Source organism: Callionymus lyra, chromosome 1 (genome assembly GCF_982586985.1).
Source record: "Callionymus lyra chromosome 1, fCalLyr1.hap1.1, whole genome shotgun sequence".
NCBI classification, from domain to species: domain Eukaryota; kingdom Metazoa; phylum Chordata; class Actinopteri; order Syngnathiformes; family Callionymidae; genus Callionymus; species Callionymus lyra.
Window position 1 is genome coordinate 50735214 of NC_141818.1, and position 22519 is coordinate 50757732.

Here is a 22519-nt window from a genome sequence, read left to right on the forward strand (position 1 = left end):
CATGGACATGGTTGTGATATGATCACAGCAGCTAGCATTGTTGCTAACACTTTAAGCTACGATATCATGGTTGAACAAAGATAATTAAACATCTTCTAAATATAGTGAGTTGAAGCTGAAAGGAGAAAATTTAAAGAGAAAAAACTGCAGAAGATCAGTAGGAGTTTATGAAAATATTGATATACTTGAATATCGCGATATTTGCTTCACGAAAACACTTTTGCGATGTTTTTATTAGTTGGCTTTCAAATAATATTTGTATTTTTATCTTAGTTATTTTCTGGTTTTTATACTTTAAAAAGTGTTTATAATTTTTCAAAACATTTTTATGTTTTTTTATTTTTGTGTTGGAATTAAACTTCCGGCCTCTAGATGGCAGCAGTCGTTACGTCCTCCACAGCTAAAGGAAGAATGATGACTGAGGACGAGAGGATACAGTGAGTCCAGCAGCTTTTAAAGCTGATGTTTGGACATATTTTGGTTTGAAAACGAATGAAAGCAGTTACGACACTTCACGATAATGTTTGATATTCAACAACACTATTGCGATGTTTTTATTTGTTGGCTTTCAAATAATATTGGTATTTTTATCTTAGTTATTCTCGGGTTTATATTCTTTAAAAAGTGTTTATCTTTTCTTTATTTTTTTTAACACATTTCTATGTTTTTTTATTTTTGTGTTGCAATTAAACTTCCGGCCTCTAGATGGCAGCAGTCGTCACGTCGTCCGCAGCTAAAGGAAGAATGATGACTGAGGACGAGAGGATACAGTGAGTCCAGCAGCTTTTAAAGCTGATGTTTGGACATATTTACATGTATTCTTAGATTGTTGGCCGTCGCTCAAGCTAGTTGTGTGAATCCATCTCTCTAGGGGCCAAACTATCAATAGAGAATTGTTTTGTGGGACCATTCGAAAAATGTATGAATAACATTGAATTAAACATGTTGTATTATTGATGAGAAAAGCTGTTTCCTCTTATTACTTGTTCGTTTTGACCTCATGAGGGTCACGTTCAAAACATTCTTCCTTCCTTTTAATTTTGCAGGAAACGTCACTTTTACAAACAATAACATAAAAACTTGGTCAAATTTTTAGCCGTTTTTATTTCCAGGCTGCAGACGCTTCACTGTTAGTTCCACTAAATTGTTCATTTGTTTTCAAAAATAAATAAATGTTAACAGAAAGTTTTTATTTTCTTGATTTAAATATAAAATCTTTTATCCAACATTTTGATTCAAGACCTTTAATGACATTGAATGAGTTTGTTTGTTTGTTTTTAATGAATTAAAGGATGTTTAGGACTTTTTAAGGATCAAAAGAAACTTGTTTCATCTGAAGTACTAAATACTCACTGTTTAATGTATTGACTGATTTAAATACAACTTCACTTGAACACGATTATCATTTAACTTTCATTGAATACAAGTTTTTGTTGATTCAAACTAGTCATGTTGAAATGAGACAAAGACATGTATTTAGTTCAACTCTGCATAAAACTGACCAAAAACTGTTTCAACTGAGAAAAATCTCTAAATTTAGGAAAATAATGTCAACAGGATCTTGATCTTATAATCCATGTGTTTGTGTTGTTTAGACTATTATAACAGTTTATTTTCGTGTCTAAACAAGAAGGATGTGTGTCGCCTGCAGTTAATACAAAATTCTGCAGCCATAATTCTGAGCCGCTCTAGTAGAAGAACTCACATTTCTCCTTTTCTTCTTCAGGATCATTTTAAAATTCTAGTTCTTACTTTCAGATCTATTCATGGTCAGACCTTCCATCAGTGATCTGATCCAGACTTACACCCCAGCTCGGGCTCTGAGGTCTGTGGACCAGAATCTACTGATGGTTCCTGAATTTCTGGACCAGAGGAGAGATATCCTTCCAGACGGTTGCTCCTAAGCTTTGGAACCATCTCTGTGTTTGATGATCTACTGACTCCTTCAAGAAACATCTGTGTTTGATGATCTACTGACTCCTTCAAGAAACATCTGTGTTTGATGATCTACTGACTCCTTCAAGAAACATCTGTGTTTGATGATCTACTGACTCCTTCAAGAAACATCTGTGTTTGATGATCTACTGACTCCTTCAAGAAACATCTGTGTTTGATGATCTACTGACTCCTTCAAGAAACATCTTTGTTTGATGATCTACTGACTCCTTCAAGAAACATCTGTGTTTGATGATCTACTGACTCCTTCAAGAAACATCTGTGTTTGATGATCTACTGACTCCTTCAAGAAACATCTGTGTTTGATGATCTACCGACTCCTTCAAGAAACATCTGTGTTTGATGATCTACTGACTCCTTCAAGAAACATCTGTGTTTGATGATCTACTGACTCCTTCAAGAAACATCTGTGTTTGATGATCTACTGACTCCTTCAAGAAACATCTGTGTTTGATGATCTACTGACTCCTTCAAGAAACATCTCAAGACACTTTAATTTTCAGCTTTTGCTTGATTCTCTGAGACTCCTGTATTCGTCTCATGTGTCTTGATCTTTTAAAGTATTTATTTTATTGAGTATTTTTTGATTGTTTAAGTGTTTTGTGACCCTGGCCTAGAAAACCGCTCTACAAATATGACTTACTTACTAAAGTAGAGTCAAACCTCCACCGACAAACGTCTCATGATCAAAAGTAAAGAACCAACAGGTGAGACTCACCATCACCTCCATGTTGTGCTGCGGCTGCTCGAAGCCGTGCACCGTCAACTTGCGAAGCACTGTGAAGACAAGAGCACGATGAGGTTCATGGATGCAGATCATCTGCAGGATGGCATGAGGTTTTATTTCTGCTGATCCGGTCACCTTTGAGAGAGAGCACCGTCCTCTCCAGCGAGCCGAGGGCGGGAGTCTCGTCGCGGACACAGATCTGCTGCAGGAAACATTCCGTGTGGTGGCTCCACAGGGAACACGCGAAGCTGTAGATGCCCGACGCCAGCTGCCAACACACACACGCACACACACACACACACACACGCACACACACACACACACGCACGCACACACACACGCACACACACGCCAGTCAATTATTCCGACCTCATGCTTCGACTCAAAGAGACAATTAAGGTCGACCAGGTAGAATCGCTTAAAGCTGTATATCATAAACACCTTCATGATAAATGTCACCTTGTACCAGCAAACACACACACTTCGCGATCACGCACACTTCAAGAATAGACACTTCTAGAACACACACTTCAAGAATAGACACTTCTAGAACACGCACTTCGAGAATAGACACTTCTAGAACACACACTTCTAGAACACGCACTTCGAGTACACACACTTCGAGGACACGCACTTCTAGGACACGCACTTCGAGGACACGCACTTCTAGGACACGCACTTCGAGGACACGCACTTCGAGGACATGCACTTCGAGGACACGCACTTCGAGGACACGCACTTCGAGGACACGCACTTCTAGAACACACACTTCGAGTACACACACTTCGAGTACACACACTTCGAGTAAACACTTCTAGAACACACACTTCTAGAACACACACTTCGAGTACACACACTTCGAGTACACGCACTTCTAGAACACGCACTTCTAGTACACGCACTTCTAGAACACGCACTTCGAGAACACACACTTCTAGAACACACACTTCGAGGACTCCCACTTCGAGAACACACACTTCGAGGACACACACTTCGAGTACACACACTTTGAGTACACACACTTCGAGTACACACACTTCTAGAACACACACTTCGAGTACACACACTTCGAGTACACACACTTCTAGAACACACACTTCTAGAACACACACTTCGAGTACACACACTTTGAGTACACACACTTCTAGAACACACACTTCTAGAACACACACTTCGAGTACACACACTTCGAGTACACACACTTCTAGAACACACACTTCTAGAACACACACTTCTAGTACACACACTTCTACAACACACACTAAGTCACAGGACTCAGTGCAGCAACATTTCTCATGAGGTTTCCATGAACGTCGAGTCACGAGGCAGACGAGCCTTCGTTCAGAAGGTTCTACGGTCATGAAATATTTAAACAGATGACGTAGATTTTTTAGCGTTTGAAAATATTTTCAGCTCAGTCAGAGAAATACAAAAAGAAATCACACAATTGTTTCGAAACAATGGTCACCAGTTTGTTGAAGGTTTAACAAATGTGTAGAAAATATCAATAATAATATATATATATAAAATATATATATATTCTTTTTTCCCCCTCATAGTTAGTTTATAATTTATATAGCAAGGAATCAAGTACAACTTAAGATAATTCGATTCTTATTTACAGTTTTGACTTAAAATGCTAAAATTCTTGTTTTTTGTTCATTTTTGTGTTGCAATTAAACTTCAGGCCTCTAGATGGCAGCAGTCATCACGTCTTCCGCAGCTACAGGAAGAATGAAACCCAAAAGAAAAATAAATCGATTAAAAAAAAAAAGGTATTTTATTTAAAGACACTTTGTGAACAGGAAAGTAAAATCTTTAAAATCCTAATTAGTAGAATTTAAAATAGTGTTTTTGGCTCCCACTAGTGTCCAAATAGTATAAGGACAAGTCAATAGTTTTGTGTGTTCTTTAAGTTACATAATGAGATGAAGTAACTACACTCGTCATTTTTGTCGTACAGTCGACACACACGACAAACTAACGCATCTCATCAGTTGTTGGTCATCGGCCCAGAACTACAGAGAAGTGTCGTGAGTAACAACATGTTCGCGGCCAAACTTCCACTAAAAACTCATTCATCCCATGAAAAATATCAGTTTTTCCTCATTTATTTGTGCGATTTTTATGTCTAGAGTAGATTTTCCTCTGTGATGGTTTTGTTCACATCCACACAGATAAGAGGAACAAGAGAAATTGGACTCGGGCTGATGTTACATTGATTTTCTATTTTTTTTTTTCATCTTTTGATGTTTTATCTCGCGGCAAAACAATTGTTTGGTTTTGTTTTTAACAAAAACTCTGCAAATGCAGCGAGTGTGTGTTTCCACGAATGTGACATTTCACCACACATGCATTACGTCTCCATTTGTGACAAATGCGCCAGAGAATGGAGAGACATTTCAATGCAGGCGAACAATTTCCTGCGTCCGCCGCTGATTTGATAGTGTGATGTGAACTCAAACGAGGAGCGTCTGCTTCACTTCGTCTCACAGTTCACTCGTGAGAGTCCATCAAATGAAAGGCGTCTATGTCGTCAACTCATCTGCCTCCATCTCCGCTGCTCGGGGAATAAAGAGGAACAAAAGAGGTTTTATTGTGGACCAGAAAAACAGGATTTTTATGTTGGATTTTCAAACATGTGGGTTTGACAGATAAGAGCTTTATTTTGTCTACAGATGAACATGCCTTTGAGTGATTCTCCACTTACGTGAAAAACATTGATTTTGCCGTTTTAATTTCTTGTTTAAGTTTCCTGTTCCTGTTCTGACAGAAAATATCAAAACACTTAAATCTTGCGATATTTTTTCACATTTATTGATATTCAGCAGAACTGTTTACGTGCACATATTCACAGCATTTGTTTAATTTTTGTGTTGCAATTAAACTTTCGCAGCTAAAGGAAGAATGAGATCCTGGCGACGACTGAGGACGAGAGGATACAGTGAGTCCAGCAGCTTTTAAAGCTGATGTTTGGATATATTTTGGTTTGAAAACAAATGAAAGCAGTTACGACTTCGTCAAGAGTCATGTGGTCTGTAAATACTACAACACCAGAGTCAAGTACTGGACAATACTACACATATATCCTTGTTACTACACTATCACAACACCAGAGTCAAGTACTCGACAATACTAAACATACAGTATATACTTGTTACTACACTATCACAACACCAGAGTCAAGTACTCGACAATGCTGCACATATATACTTGTTACTACACTATCACAACACCAGAGTCAAGTACTCCACAATACTACACAAATATACTTGTTACTACACTATCACAACACCAGAGTCAAGTACTCGACAATGCTGCACATATATACTTGTTACTACACTATCACAACACCAGAGTCAAGTACTCCACAATACTACACAAATATACTTGTTACTACACTATCACAACACCAGAGTCAAGTACTCCACAATACTACACATATATACTTGTTACTACACTATCACAACACCAGAGTCAAGTACTCCACAATACTACACAAATATACTTGTTACTACACTATCACAACACCAGAGTCAAGTACTCCACAATACTACACATATATACTTGTTACTACACTATCACAACACCAGAGTCAAGTACTCCACAATACTACACATTTATACTTGTTACTACACTATCACAACACCAGAGTCAAGTACTCCACAATACTACACATATATACTTGTTACTACACTATCACAACACCAGAGTCAAGTACTCCACAATACTACACATATATCCTTAATACTACACTATCACAACACCAGAGTCAAGTACTCGACAATACTAAACATACAGTATATACTTGTTACTACACTATCACAACACCAGAGTCAAGTACTCGACAATGCTGCACATATATACTTGTTACTACACTATCACAACACCAGAGTCAAGTACTCCACAATACTACACAAATATACTTGTTACTACACTATCACAACACCAGAGTCAAGTACTCGACAATGCTGCACATATATACTTGTTACTACACTATCACAACACCAGAGTCAAGTACTCCACAATACTACACAAATATACTTGTTACTACACTATCACAACACCAGAGTCAAGTACTCCACAATACTACACATATATACTTGTTACTACACTATCACAACACCAGAGTCAAGTACTCCACAATACTACACAAATATACTTGTTACTACACTATCACAACACCAGAGTCAAGTACTCCACAATACTACACATATATACTTGTTACTACACTATCACAACACCAAAGTCAAGTACTCCACAATACTACACATTTATACTTGTTACTACACTATCACAACACCAGAGTCAAGTACTCCACAATACTACACATATATACTTGTTACTACACTATCACAACACCAGAGTCAAGTACTCCACAATACTACACATATATCCTTAATACTAAACTATCACAACACCAGAGTCAAGTACTCTACGTATCGTGAAACATATATCGCCAGATTCTTGACTGTACACACCACTAGTCATGAATGTTAGAAAGGAAAACACTGTCAGAAACCATGAAAATGTAAATAAAATAATATCATAATGTAACATGCTGCTGCTTTTAGTTATAAGTATACATTATAATATATTTTTAATTTCCCAAACACAGTTGACTATGATTTGTTGTTTACAAATAGTAATTACTTACTTATATACAAATGTAAAAAAAGTGATTGCTTTGTCGTGAAACATTTGTTTAATCAACTCTGAAGTGCAAATAAACGAAGTCAAAAGTCAGACAAAAGCTGATGTTAAAGAAATAGATCTTGATTTATGTTTAAGGCTTTAAATTGGTTGCAGATAAAAGTCTATCTTCTGATATCCAAGAGGATCAGTGGACATCGACCATCGGCTCTTAAGCAGCGTCCAGCTGGATCAAGAGCTCAGCATCAAAATTGATCCTGATTGGCTGTTAATGGTCCATAATTAACATCCGTTTCTCATTTGTCAAATCCTCTGGGAAAAAGCCTGTGAAATGATGGAGCTCTTTTCCAACTATGCTAATGTTCTGAGCTCCGTCAGCAGAGCAGCAGGATCTCACACAAGATCAGAAACACAACTGCAGGGGTTGAATTAGACGACAAACGTGACGCCGCAGCAGGACGCACACAGAGCGGCGCCTGTTGCTGCACGAGCAGGAAGGAAACAAAAACACATGAAATAGAGCGAGAGTGACACACGTTCAACCTTGTTGTCATGAAGACACAACTTCACACGTGTTCCGCTGAGAGACTCGAGTCAAAGATCATTCGGTTTGTGTTTCGAGGAGAAATAGTCGCAGCTCAGGCAGCACTGATCACATGTGTCAGCGTCGTAAATCATAGTGTACACGAGTGAGTGTAAAGGTCACTGTCATCGTCCTCAAAGAAACCACATCATCAATGAAGGAGTCGAGAAAAATAACAAGTACTTGACTCTGGTGTTGTGATAGTGTAGTAACAAGGACATATGTGTAGTATTTTCGAGTACTTGACTCTGGTGTTGTGATAGTGTAGTAACAAGGATATATGTGTAGTATTGTCGAGTACTTTACTCTGGTGTTGTGATAGTGTAGTAACAAGGATATATGTGTAGTATTGTCGAGTACTTTACTCTGGTGTTGTGATAGTGTAGTAACAAGGATATATGTGTAGTATTGTCCAGTGCTTGACTTTGGTGTTGTGATAGTGTAGTAACAAGTATATATGTGTAGTATTGTCCAGTGCTTGACTTTGGTGTTGTGATAGTGTAGTAACAAGTATATATGTGTAGTATTGTGGAGTACTTGACTCTGGTGTTGTGATAGTGTAGTAACAAGGATATATGTGTAGTATTGTCCAGTGCTTGACTTTGGTGTTGTGATAGTGTAGTAACAAGGATATATGTGTAGTATTGTCCAGTGCTTGACTTTGGTGTTGTGATAGTGTAGTAACAAGTATATATGTGTAGTATTGTGGAGTACTTGACTCTGGTGTTGTGATAGTGTAGTAACAAGGACATATGTGTAGTATTTTCGAGTACTTGACTCTGGTGTTGTGATAGTGTAGTAACAAGGACATATGTGTAGTATTGACGAGTACTTTACTCTGGTGTTGTGATAGTGTAGTAACAAGGATATATGTGTAGTATTGTCCAGTACTTGACCCTGGTGTTGTGATAGTGTAGTAACAAGTATATATGTGTAGTATTGTGGAGAACTTGACTCTGGTGTTGTGATAGTGTAGTAACAAGTATATATGTGTAGTATTGTGGAGTACTTGACTCTGGTGTTGTGATAGTGTAGTAACAAGGATATATGTGTAGTATTGTGGAGTACTTGACTCTGGGGTTGTGATAGTGTAGTAACAAGGATATATGTGTAGTATTGTGGAGTACTTGACCCTGGTGTTGTGATAGTGTAGTAACAAGGATATATGTGTAGTATTGTCCAGTACTTGACTCTGGTGTTGTGATAGTGTAGTAACAAGTATATATGTGTAGTATTGTCCAGTACTTGACTCTGGTGTTATGATAGTATAGTAACAAGTATGTATGTGTAGTATTGTCGAGTACTTGACTCTGGTGTTGTGATAGTGTAGTAACAAGTATATATGTGTAGTATTGTCGAGTACTTGACTCTGGTGTTGTGATAGTGTAGTAACAAGTATATATGTGTAGTATTGTCCAGTACTTGACTCTGGTGTTGTAGTATTTACAGACCTCATGACTCTTGACGAAGTTGTAACTGCTTTCATTTGTTTTCAAACCAAAATAGGTCCAAACATCAGCTTTAAAAGCTGCTGGACTCACTGTATCCTCTCGTCCTCAGTCATCAGTCTTCCTTTAGCTGTGGAGGACGTAACGATTGCTGCCATCTAGAGGCCAGAACTTTAATTGCAACACAAAAATTACTGAGTGTAAATTGCATGTTAATAGTAAATTTAAAAATCTAATCATGGTTTATATTTCAATAAAGTTAATATGGCGTCAATACGATGTCATGTAAAATATCGATGTTTAATTATATTGATATATTCCTTCACCACAATGAATTACGTTGTTCAAACGTTGTACGATGAACAAAAACACTAAATCATTTCAAGTTTTCAAAGATTCAAGTCGTCAAAAACTCCATTAATGTCTCAAAGTACATTTTCCTTCAAGTATAAAGTACTCGCTGAGAAATAGAGCTGAAGTTCAAACTACAGTCGATCAAATGCCGAGCAAATGGCAGCAAACGTCACTCGACAGTTTCCGCCTCACAGTCGGACGTCAATCGCACACGCTGTCCTTTTGTCGGATCATTTTGTTAACCACGTCTGCCGCCTCCACAGGTGGACCAGACCCACTCGTGTGCTCGGAACACTGGAGCGAGATCTCTAGTGAAAGACCGTCATGGAAAGATTGATTGATAGCTGTCAACAAGAGCCTGTTAACATACACAGACATGAAGGTTTGTGAGGTGGGTAAACAGCACCAGCTAGAGTTAGAAACAGGTACTGCACAGAATCAACCTCGTGGAGAAACGGAAGAAAATAATTAAAAAATATATATATATGGAACATTTTAGTTGTTTTTTTTAATTAAAGTTAGATTAACAAGTTTATAAAATTGATTCATCTTGTGGAATAAAAACATCAACTCAAGCAGGAAAGTTCAGTTTAAAAAATATATATTATTAGACCAAATGTTTAAATTTAGTTTCAAGTTTCTCATACAATTCATAGGGAACGACCAGAACCGAAGTTTATGACTCGTAAAATGTATTTAAATTGTTTTTTTATACAAGTTGCAGGTTTTTTATTTATTCATTTTTCCCTCGGGTGACATCTTATTATTTATCATTTTTTTCTTCGTTGTGTTGTTTCCTTCTGCTACTTTGCAAACGACTATTTTAGGATTTATAAAGTAAAATATGTGGAAATATATCAGTGCCATCAAAATATTGAATGAGTAAATTTAACATTTATATTTCTGAAACTTTTAATTATTTGAATGAAATGTTTATTTTTGGGGGGGGGGGGGTTTGCATTTAATTTAATTTTTTTTTTAATTTGAATACAATAATGTCTACATCGAAAGGTCACATGATCATCTGTGCGTCACATGATTGGTTCAATCAAGCAGCTCGGTACTCGTTTGCTATCGTCTGGTGTCACTAAAATACAAACATTTATACATTGAATTAAAAATGCAAAACATTTACAAATACTGAAATGATTCATTAATTCATTCATTTTCTAACGCTTTATCCCTTACTGGGGTCTCGGGGAGACTATCCCAGTACCATAGGGCGAGAGGCAGGGGACACCCTGGACAGGAAGCCAGTCTGTCTCAGGACACACAAAGACAGACAATCATTCACACACACACTCATACCTATGAACCATTTTCCCAAAGTTCTCAATCAACCTCAGTATGTTTTTGGACTGTGGGAGGAAACCGGAGTGCCCGGAGTAAACCAACGCAACACGGGGAGAACATACTAACTACACACAGAAAGGTTGGCTCGGCCTGGAATGGAACCAGCAGCCCTCCTGCTCCAATATTGAAATCAAAAAACTTAATTTTGTTTTATTGGAATTAGAATATCAAACTTATAAATTCATTTTAAACATATATTCAAACTTCTACTACAAAAAAAGTAAACAAATTCAACCTTTCAATAAAGAAGTTTTTATATTCAAATAATTAAAAGATTAAAAACCAACATTCCAATAAATTCAAAGGTTCAACATGTGATGTGTTAAAGAATATTCCATATATATCCATATTAAAGGTGTATCATGGACTATTAATGTGACCAGGAGGTCAAAGGTCACACTTACATCCTGGAAGAGGCGTCTGTCCGGAGCCAGTCTCTTGGACGACAGGGTTTTGGTGACGTGGTAGAAAGTCAAGAGCGCCCGGTGCTGCTGCAGGCCGTCGTGACCCTTGACCGACTCCAGCAGAATGGGGATGAGCTCGGGCCACTGCCTCGGGCAGTCCAGGCGGGCCACCTTGGCAATGAGAACGGCGATCTGGGTCGCGATCTGTCGGAGGAACAAAAGCTCCGTTATTACATTGTGTGGTCAGGAGAGAGAAACGAAGAAGAGGCCGGACATTAAAATTCCACAGTTGAGACGAAGAACACAATAACGACAAAAACAATACGCTTTTGAACAAAAGGTGCAAATGAATATTTGTGGGTCACAACTCACTAATAACAGACGTGCAAAGATTGATATCAACTTTTATAAATGACCTTCACAAGAACCAACTCTACATGTTTCATACCAATAAAGTCTTACTATTAGTTATGATTTATTAAAACCTTTACAATCTTTCAAGAGTCAAGGGTTGTTATTGTTGTGAATCCAATCACACACAGACACGACCCAATTAAAATATCATTCAAATATCAGCGATGCATTTTATAAGCAAACTACATTCATTTAGACTGTTATTAGTACCTTGTGTCCATTTTATGATACACAACGCTTAAAAAACAGCCAATTTTGTAAACTACACACTATGACTCACCATAGTATTACTCCGCGAGTCACTGTAGTATTACTCAGCGAGTCACCGGATTATTACTCCGCAAATCTCTGGATTATTCCTCCGCAAATCACTGGATTATTCCTCCGCAAATCACTGGATTATTACTCCGCAAATCACTGGATTATTACTCCGCTAGTCACTGGAATATTACTCTGCGAATCAATGTAGTATTGCTCCGCGAGACACTGCATTATTGCTCCACGATTCACTGTAGTATTACTCCGTGAGACACTGTAATATTACTAAGTGACTCACTGGATTATTACTCCGCAAATCACTGGATTATTACTCCGCAAGTCACTGGAATATTACTCTGCGAGTCAATGTAGTATTGCTCCGCGAGTCACTTGATTATAACTCAGCGAGACACTGCATTATTGCTCCACGATTCACTGTAGTATTACTCCGTGAGTCACTGTAATATTACTCAGTGACTCACTGGATTATTACTCCGCAAATAACCTGATTATTACTCCGCGAGTCACTGTAGTATCACTCCGTGACTCACTGGACTATTACTCCGCAAATCACCGGATTATTACTCCGCGAGTCACTGTAGTATTAATCCGCGAATCACCGTGGTATTACACCTCGAGTCTCTGTAGTACTACTCCGAGAGTCACTGTAGTATTAATCCGCGGATCACCGTGGTATTACACCTCGAGTCTCTGTAGTACTACTCCGAGAGTCACTGTAGTATTAATCCGCGAATCACCGTGGTATTACACCTCGAGTCTTTGTAGTACTACTCCGAGAGTCACTGTAGTATTACTCTGCAAATCACTGTAGTATAACTCCTCGAGTCACTGTAGTATTACTCCGTGAGTCAAATATTTATCTCTAACGAACATACTTTAATTCAAAGTGATCATCATCATGATCGAATGACTAAAAACTGTTCCTCACATGGACTCTGGCTCCACGGAGACCAAAGCCGTCTTAATGTCTGAGGGCTCCTCTGGGAGAAGCTGTCGAGCACTTAATGGCGGAGCAGCGTTGGGTTCTGCCGTCCACGTCTACCCACGAGTGAGTCCGTCACACACCACTGGTCTCTGCTACAAGTCTGACTTAGAGAATTCCTGGAAGACCCATAAAGCAGCAATAAAAGTATTGACCCACAATAAGCATCGCACACCGAGTGATTTATCAGCCTGCGCTCCAGTTCCACGCCTCCTTCTGATGCCATTACCACGTCCATTTATCTCCAGAGATCAGAGTTGAGCCGTAGATCACAACAGCTCTTAGTAAAAACAGAAGTGGATTCATTTAACGTAACACACTCTGTGTGATGCATTTTATTCTTACTTAACCACAAATAAATCACTGGAGGTCAGGAAAGATCTGCATCTGTTTCAGGACGTAAGATGTTCTTCACCTGGTTCTGCCGCCAGCGAGAACAAAATGAATTACAGCAGTTATAAATAATTTAATTACAGATCAAAGCTCTGAGGAGAAGAAACTTTTGAGATATGGATTCAAGGGAGAAGAAACTTTTACGACGAGGGAGTCTTTACACCTAGAGTTTGGTTTGGATCCGATTCAACGTGGACTTCAAATGGAATAAAAAAGATTAAATTCAGTGAAGACGTCGATAAAGTGATGATAGCTTGACATTAGATGAATATTAAAAAAAGTATTTTAATACTTTTTACACATGTTTTTAAAAAACTGCTTTAAAAATAAATAAATAAATATCAATCCATGACCAAAAGTTACTGTAGTATTACTCTATAAGTCACTGTAGTATTACCCCACGAGTCACTGTAGTATTACCCCCAGGTCACTGTAGTATTACCCCACGAGTCACTGTAGTATTACCCCACGAGTCACTGTAGTATTACCCCACGAGTCACTGTAGTATTACCCCACGAGTCACTGTAGTATTACTCCACGAGTCACTGTAGTATTACTCCACGAGTCACTGTAGTATTACTCCACGAGTCACTGTAGTATTACTCCACGAGTAACTATAGTATTACTCCACGAGACTCTGTAGTATTACACCACGAGTCTCTGTAGTATTACTCCACGAGTCACTGTAGTATTACTACACAAGGCACCGTAGTATTACTCCACGAGTAACTATAGTATTACTCCACGAGTCTCTGTAGTATTACTCCGCGAGTCTCTGTAGTATTACTCCGCGAGTCTCTGTAGTATTACTCCGCGAGTCACTGTAGTATTACTCCACGAGTCACTGTAGTATTACTCCACGAGTCTCTGTAGTATTACTCCGCGAGTCACTGTAGTATTACTCCACGAGTCTCTGTAGTATTACTCCACGATTCTCTGTAGTATTACACCACGAGTCTCTGTAGTATTACTCCGCGAGTCACTGTAGTATTACTCCACGAGTCACTGTAGTATTACTACACAAGTCACCGTAGTATTACTCCACGAGTAACTATAGTATTACTCCACGAGTCTCTGTAGTATTACTCCGCGAGTCTCTGTAGTATTACTCCGTGAGTCACTGTAGTATTACTCCACGAGTCACTGTAGTATTACTCCACGAGTCACTGTAGTATTACTCCACGAGTCTCTGTAGTATTACTCCGCGAGTCACTGTAGTATTACTCCGCGAGTCACTGTAGTATTACTCCACGAGTCTCTGTAGTATTACTCCACGATTCTCTGTAGTATTACTCCACGAGTCTCTGTAGTATTACTCCACGAGTCACTGTAGTATTACTCCACGAGTCTCTGTAGTATTACTCCACGAGTCTCTGTAGTATTACTCCGCGAGTCACTGTAGTATTACTCCGCGAGTCACTGTAGTATTACTCCACGAGTCTCTGTAGTATTACTCCACGAGTCTCTGTAGTATTACTCCACGAGTCACTGTAGTATTACTCCACGAGTCTCTGTAGTATTACTCCACGAGTCACTGTAGTATTACTCCGCGAGTCACTGTAGTATTACTCCGCGAGTCTCTGTAGTATTACTCCACGAGTCTCTGTAGTATTACTCCACGAGTCACTGTAGTATTACTCCACGAGTCTCTGTAGTATTACTCCACGAGTCACTGTAGTATTACTCCGCGAGTCACTGTAGTATTACTCCACGAGTCTCTGTAGTATTACTCCACGAGTCTCTGTAGTATTACTCCACGAGTCTCTGTAGTATTACTCCACGAGTCACTGTAGTATTACTCCACGAGTCTCTGTAGTATTACTCCACGAGTCTCTGTAGTATTACTCCACGAGTCACTGTAGTATTACTCCGCGAGTCACTGTAGTATTACTCCACGAGTCTCTGTAGTATTACTCCACGAGTCTCTGTAGTATTACTCCACGAGTCTCTGTAGTATTACTCCACGAGTCTCTGTAGTATTACTCCACGAGTCACTGTAGTATTACTCCACGAGTCTCTGTAGTATTACTCCACGAGTCACTGTAGTATTACTCCACGAGTCACTGTAGTATTACTCCACGAGTCTCTGTAGTATTACTCCACGAGTCTCTGTAGTATTACTCCACGAGTCTCTGTAGTATTACTCCGCGAGTCTCTGTAGTATTACTCCACGAGTCACTGTAGTATTACCCCACGAGTCACTGTAGTATTACTCCACGAGTCACTGTAGTATTACTCCACGAGTCACTGTAGTATTACTCCACGAGTCACTGTAGTATTACTCCACGAGTAACTATAGTATTACTCCACGAGACTCTGTAGTATTACACCACGAGTCTCTGTAGTATTACTCCGCGAGTCACTGTAGTATTACTCCACGAGTCACTGTAGTATTACTACACAAGTCACCGTAGTATTACTCCACGAGTAACTATAGTATTACTCCATGAGTCTCTGTAGTATTACTCCGCGAGTCTCTGTAGTATTACTCCGCGAGTCACTGTAGTATTACTCCACGAGTCATTGTACCATTATTTTACGAGTCTCTGTAGTATTACTCCAAGAGTCTCTGTAGTATTACTCCGCGAGTCTCTGTAGTATAACTCCGCGAGTCACTGTAGTATTACTCCACGAGTCACTGTACCATTATTTTAAGAGTTACTGTAGTATTACTCCACGAGTCTCTGTAGTATTACTCCACGAGTCACTGTACCATTATTTTAAGAGTTACTGTAGTATTACTCCACGAGTCTCTGTAGTATTACTCCACGAGTCTCTGTAGTATTACTCCACGAGTCTCTGTAGTATTACTCCACGAGTCACTGTAGTATTACTCCACGAGTCTCTGTAGTATTACTCCACGAGTCTCTGTAGTATTACTCCACGAGTCTCTGTAGTATTACTCCACGAGTCTCCGTAGTATTACTCCACGAGTCACTGTAGTATTACTCCACGAGTCTGTAGTATTACTCCACGAGTCTCTGTAGTATTACTCCACGAGTCACTGTAGTATTACTCCACGAGTCTCTGTAGTATTACTCCACGAGTCACTGTAGTATTACTCCACGAGTCTCTGTAGTATTACTCCACGAGTCTCTGTAGTATTACTCCACGAGTCACTGTAGTATTACTCCACGAGTCACTGTACCATTATTTTAAGAGTTACTGTAGTATTACTCCACGAGTCTCTGTAGTATTACCCCGCGAGTCACTGAAATATTACTCCACTAGTCACTGTAGTATTACTCCACGAGTCACTGTAGTATTACTCCACGAGTCACTGTAGTATTACTCCACGAGTCACTGTAGTATTACTCCACGAGTCTCTGTAGTATTACTCCACGAGTCACTGTAGTATTACTCCACGAGTCACTGTAGTATTACTCCACGAGTCTGTAGTATTACTCCACGAGTCTCTGTAGTATTACTCCACGAGTCACTGTAGTATTACTCCACGAGTCTCTGTAGTATTACTCCACGAGTCTCTGTAGTATTACTCCACGAGTCACTGTAGTATTACTCCACGAGTCTCTGTAGTATTACTCCACGAGTCACTGTAGTATTACTCCACGAGTCTGTAGTATTACTCCACGAGTCTGTAGTATTACTCCACGAGTCTCTGTAGTATTACTCCACGAGTCACTGTAGTATTACTCCACGAGTCTCTGTAGTATTACTCCGCGAGTCTCTGTAGTATTACTAAATCAAACAACAATCTAAAAACAAATCTAACTTGTGTGATTGAATATAACTCCCTCTCAAGTCTGGTATGTTTGTAACTCACTCTCAAGCACCGGGACTTGGTCTTGTAATTCTTTTAGTAGCAGTAACTTAATTGAGGATGAAATGTGAAACGGTTGAGTGTAAATTGCTTTTTGGCCAGAAAGCCCTTTAAAAAGATCTGCACATCTCAATGGTTACATTTATTTGTGTAACCAAGTTTTGTTACTTTTTATACAATAGAATTAAACAATTTTGTGAATAGAAAAATATATTATAAAAAAGGGAAATTGCTTAAGATAATTTTCTAAAGTCAATATTTCAATGAAAAGACAGTTTTCTACAAACACACACTGATTATACAATAGAGTCACACATCACAACGACACACACACACTGATGATACAATAGAGTCACACATCACAACGACACACACACACTGATGATACAATAGAGTCACACATCAAAACAACACACCCTGATGATACAATAGAGTCACACATCACAACGACACACACTGATGATACAATAGAGTCACACATCACAACAACACACACTGATGATAAAATAGAGTCACACATCACAACAACACACACTGATGATACAATAGAGTCACACATCACAACGACACACACTGATGATACAATAGAGTCACACATCACAACGACACACACTGATGATACAATAGAGTCACACATCACAACGACACACACTGATGATACAATAGAGTCACACATCACAACGACACACACTGATGATACGATAGAGTCACACATCACAACGACACACACTGATGATACGATAGAGTCACACATCACAACGACACACACTGATGATACAATAGAGTCACACATCAAAACAACACACACTGATGATACAATAGAGTCACACATCACAACGACACACACTGATGATACAATAGAGTCACACATCACAACGACACACACTGATGATACAATAGAGTCACACATCACAACGACACACACTGATGATACAATAGAGTCACACATCAAAACGACACACACTGATGATACAATAGAGTCACACATCAAAACGACACACACTGATGATACAATAGAGTCACACACACACACACACACACACACACACACACACACACTTAAGGTAAGTCTAACACTGCACTGACCTATTCAAGTTATATCTTTCAAACACATTGAAATGTTCTTTATTCTTGACAGAAAACCAAAGGAAATAGTTTAACTTCGTAGTAGAATTCATGTTCTACTGACCAGTCAAATGTCATTTGTTTGTCTTTTGTTAATTGTCAATATTGCAGCCGCTCCAGTGTGACCCCTGAACAAACACAACAGTGTGGTTTCATTCACACGAGGGCGTAGAAACAAAGAGCCACTGATGGTCTCAGTCCAGTCGCTTGAATCAGTGGAGCGTCAGTGCAGATGCAATTACAACGACTGACCTGATTGACGGGCTCGTTGAAGTTTGTGATGAGACCTGCTCGCAGTGACGTCTTCTCCTCCTCGGATAGAGCGCTGGAAACAAAGACAAGAGACATCAGATGCAAATGAAGAGATTCCTTCTGTCAGAAGAGGTTTTAGGATGAGATCAGCTACGGTGACAACGTGGTGACAGTGAAACGTGTTCAGGATACGAGTGAGTGTGTAGAATATTAAACAACGCGCACAATTACACACGTTTTCATTTAATTGTTGGTATAAAATACACAAACTCAATTAGCTCTGACTTGTAAACAAACAAACGATAATGGCAGAAAATTATTTTTTTGTTAATTAATGTCATGACTTTCATGGAAAAATTAACATGTGGAGAAAAACAAAAGGAAACTGAAGATTCCATTTTCATGCAAGAGAAACGTTTTTACTGTTTGGACAAAAGTCAATCTTATTTTTCAAGGGAATAAAAACCCAATTTTCTGACAAAATCTGTATAAATTATAGTGTCAAGGATAAACAAGCAAAGATTAATTTACTACTTTAGAGGAAAAACTTTAAAGCGATTGATAAAATGTGAAAATTGAAGTTAGGGAGTGTTAGAAAATATACTTAGGTGTCACTTTTAACATCCGTCACAAATCTGTATTGATTGTATTCTTTACTTTCAAATCATATTTTATTTTTAACATATTTATGTCTGGTTATATTTCAATGAAGTGTGTATACAATTTAATATTTCGAAAATTAAAATTAACAGACAAAATATGCATGGGATCCATTCATGTTTGTGTTGTGATTAAACTTCCGGCCTCTAGATGGCAGCAGTCGTTACGTCCTCTGCAACTAAAGGAAGAATGATGACTGAGGACGAGAGGATACAGTGAATCCAGCAGCTTTTAAAGCTGATGTTTGGACATATTTTGGTTTGAAAACAAATTAAAGTAGTTACGACTTCATCAAGAGTCATGTGGTCTGTAAATACTACAACACCAGAGTCAAGTACTCGACAATACTACACATATATACTTGTTACTACACTATCACAACACCAGAGTCAAGTACTGGACGATACTACACAAATATCCTTGTTACTACACTATCACAACACCAGAGTCAAGTACTCGACAATACTACACATATATCCTTGTTACTACACTATCACAACACCAGAGTCAAGTACTCGACAATACTACACATATATACTTGTTACTACACTATCACAACACCAGAGTCAAGTACTCGACAATACTACACATATATCCTTGTTACTACACTATCACAACACCAGAGTCAAGTACTCGACGATACTACACATATATCCTTGTAACTACACTATCACAACACCAGAGTCAAGTACTCAACGATACTACACATATATACTTGTTACTACACTATCACAACACCAGAGTCAAGTACTGGACAATACTACACATATATCCTTGTTACTACACTATCACAACACAAGAGTCAAGTACTGGACAATACTACACATATATCCTTGTTACTACACTATCACAACACCAGAGTCAAGTACTCTACAATACTACACATATATCCTTGTTACTACACTATCACAACACCAGAGTCAAGTACTCAACAATACTACACATATATCCTTGTTACTATACTATCACAACACCAGAGTCAAGTACTCGACAATACTACACATATATCCTTGTTACTACACTATCACAATACCAGAGTCAAGTACTCAACAATACTACACATATATCCTTGTTACTATACTATCACAACACCAGAGTCAAGTACTCGACAATACTACACATATATACTTGTTACTACACTATCACAACACCAGAGTCAAGTACTGGACAATACTACACATATATCCTTGTTACTACACTATCACAACACCAGAGTCAAGTACTCAACGATACTACACATATATACTTGTTACTACACTATCACAACACCAGAGTCAAGTACTGGACGATACTACACATATATCCTTGTAACTACACTATCACAACACCAGAGTCAAGTACTCGACGATACTACACATATATACTTGTTACTACACTATCACAACACCAGAGTCAAGTACTCTACAATACTACACATATATCCTTGTTACTACACTATCACAACACAAGAGTCAAGTACTGGACAATACTACACATATATCCTTGTTACTACACTATCACAACACAAGAGTCAAGTACTGGACAATACTACACATATATACTTGTTACTACACTATCACAACACAAGAGTCAAGTACTGGACAATACAAGCGCTATATAAATAAATATTACTTACTTACTTACTTACTACACATATATACTTGTTACTACACTAACACTATATATCGTATTGTTAACCCTGTACTGTGATGTTTATTAAATCACCAGATTCTTTCCTTACAGTCCTAGAAGTCATTATACATGTTGATTCTTCAAACTGTTGTGCAGCAGGAGATGAAACAAAGTCGTCACTGATGCGACTCTTTAACGACTCCTGAAAGAAACCTCTGTTGACGCATTAAGAAGATTAGAAAATGAAAAGATATTTTTGAATAATCCTCCACTGTTTCCCTGCAGGTGCAAATCACTGGATGATTAGCAAAGACATGCAAAAACAGATCAGGAGGAATCTGTCCTAGATTGTCGTTCAGGTGTGCAGCGTCAGTGTCCGCCTCCTGCTGGAGGCACCGACTGCTTAATCTCAGGATTTGTTTTTAAAACATGCCGTTTATTATCCTCGTCTATTATCACATTTGTTGGTCTTGTTAAATAGATTTTAGGGGGAGAGGAAGTCGACTCTTCGCTGACCTGATTACTTCACAATTGTGTATGTTCTGACAGAAAACACTTTAACTCGGCTTAGAAGTCATGAGTCATTACTTTCTAAGTTTCAATAAAAACAGGAGAAACAAATGCTTTTAAGGCTGCAAACGCTATTTGTTTGTTTTTGATCACAGAAAAAAGTATTCAATTCAGTGTTTGAGCCTTAATTCTGATCTGAAATTTGCTTTTTGTTTGTTTTTGTACAAAAATAAAGTTTAACGTAATTATTTATTTTTAAAACATCTGGAGCTGCAACTTTGGAAAAGTAAGTAAGTAAGTAAGTAATATTTATTTATATAGCGCTTTTCGAGACCAGGGTCACAAAGCGCTTTAACAATCAAAACAATACTCAAAACAGTACATACTTTAAAGATCAAGATAATACTGAGAACAACACAGGAGTTCGAGAAATTCAAGGAAAAGCCTGAACAAATAGAAACGTCTTAAGATGTTTCTTAAAGGAGTCAGTAGATCCATCAAGAGCAAAGAGAGAGAAGATCGTTCCAAAGCTTAGGAGCAACAGCCTGGAAGGATTTCTCTCCTCTGGTCCTAAGCCGTGTGCGTGGAACCATAAGTAGATTCTGATCCACAGACCTCAGAGCCCGAGCTGGGGTGTAAGGCTGGATCAGATCAGTGATGTAAGGAGGAGCCTGACCATGAATAGCTCTGAAAGTAAGAAGTGACACCTTTGCACACCTGAACACAAGCCTGTACTTTATACTTTATTTAAAAGATCTTTTTTTCATTTGTGTTTTTTTTAAATGTGTAAAATGGTAACTTTTGCACTATTTAGATTTACAGAACATTTTCACCGTTTTCTACCATTTGTCTTGAAAACCTTTATTACTTGAAGCACCATTTACAAGAACCACTTTATTTTTGAATTATTAAAGAATGTTGTGCCTCCGAGGAACCATCCTTCTGTTCTTACTCTTCTTCTCCTGTACAGTACAAATACTCTAGAAAAACAACAACAAAAAAAGCAGAGATACTGTATATTTTCATTTTTAAAG

General features: G+C 38.4%; 1 protein-coding gene across 1 annotated transcript in view; it reads right to left on the reverse strand.

Annotated features, from left to right (window-relative positions):
• Positions 1 to 22519, reverse strand: part of ipo11 (importin 11) — a 133177-nt gene that overhangs the window by 94766 nt on the left and 15892 nt on the right. The window contains exons 4-7 of the mRNA XM_087811785.1: positions 18705 to 18777; positions 11479 to 11682; positions 2819 to 2951; positions 2675 to 2733 (exon numbers count right to left, since the gene is read on the reverse strand). Coding sequence (XP_087667911.1) covers positions 2675 to 2733; positions 2819 to 2951; positions 11479 to 11682; positions 18705 to 18777 — 469 coding nt within the window. The remainder of the gene's footprint in view (positions 1 to 2674; positions 2734 to 2818; positions 2952 to 11478; positions 11683 to 18704; positions 18778 to 22519) is intronic.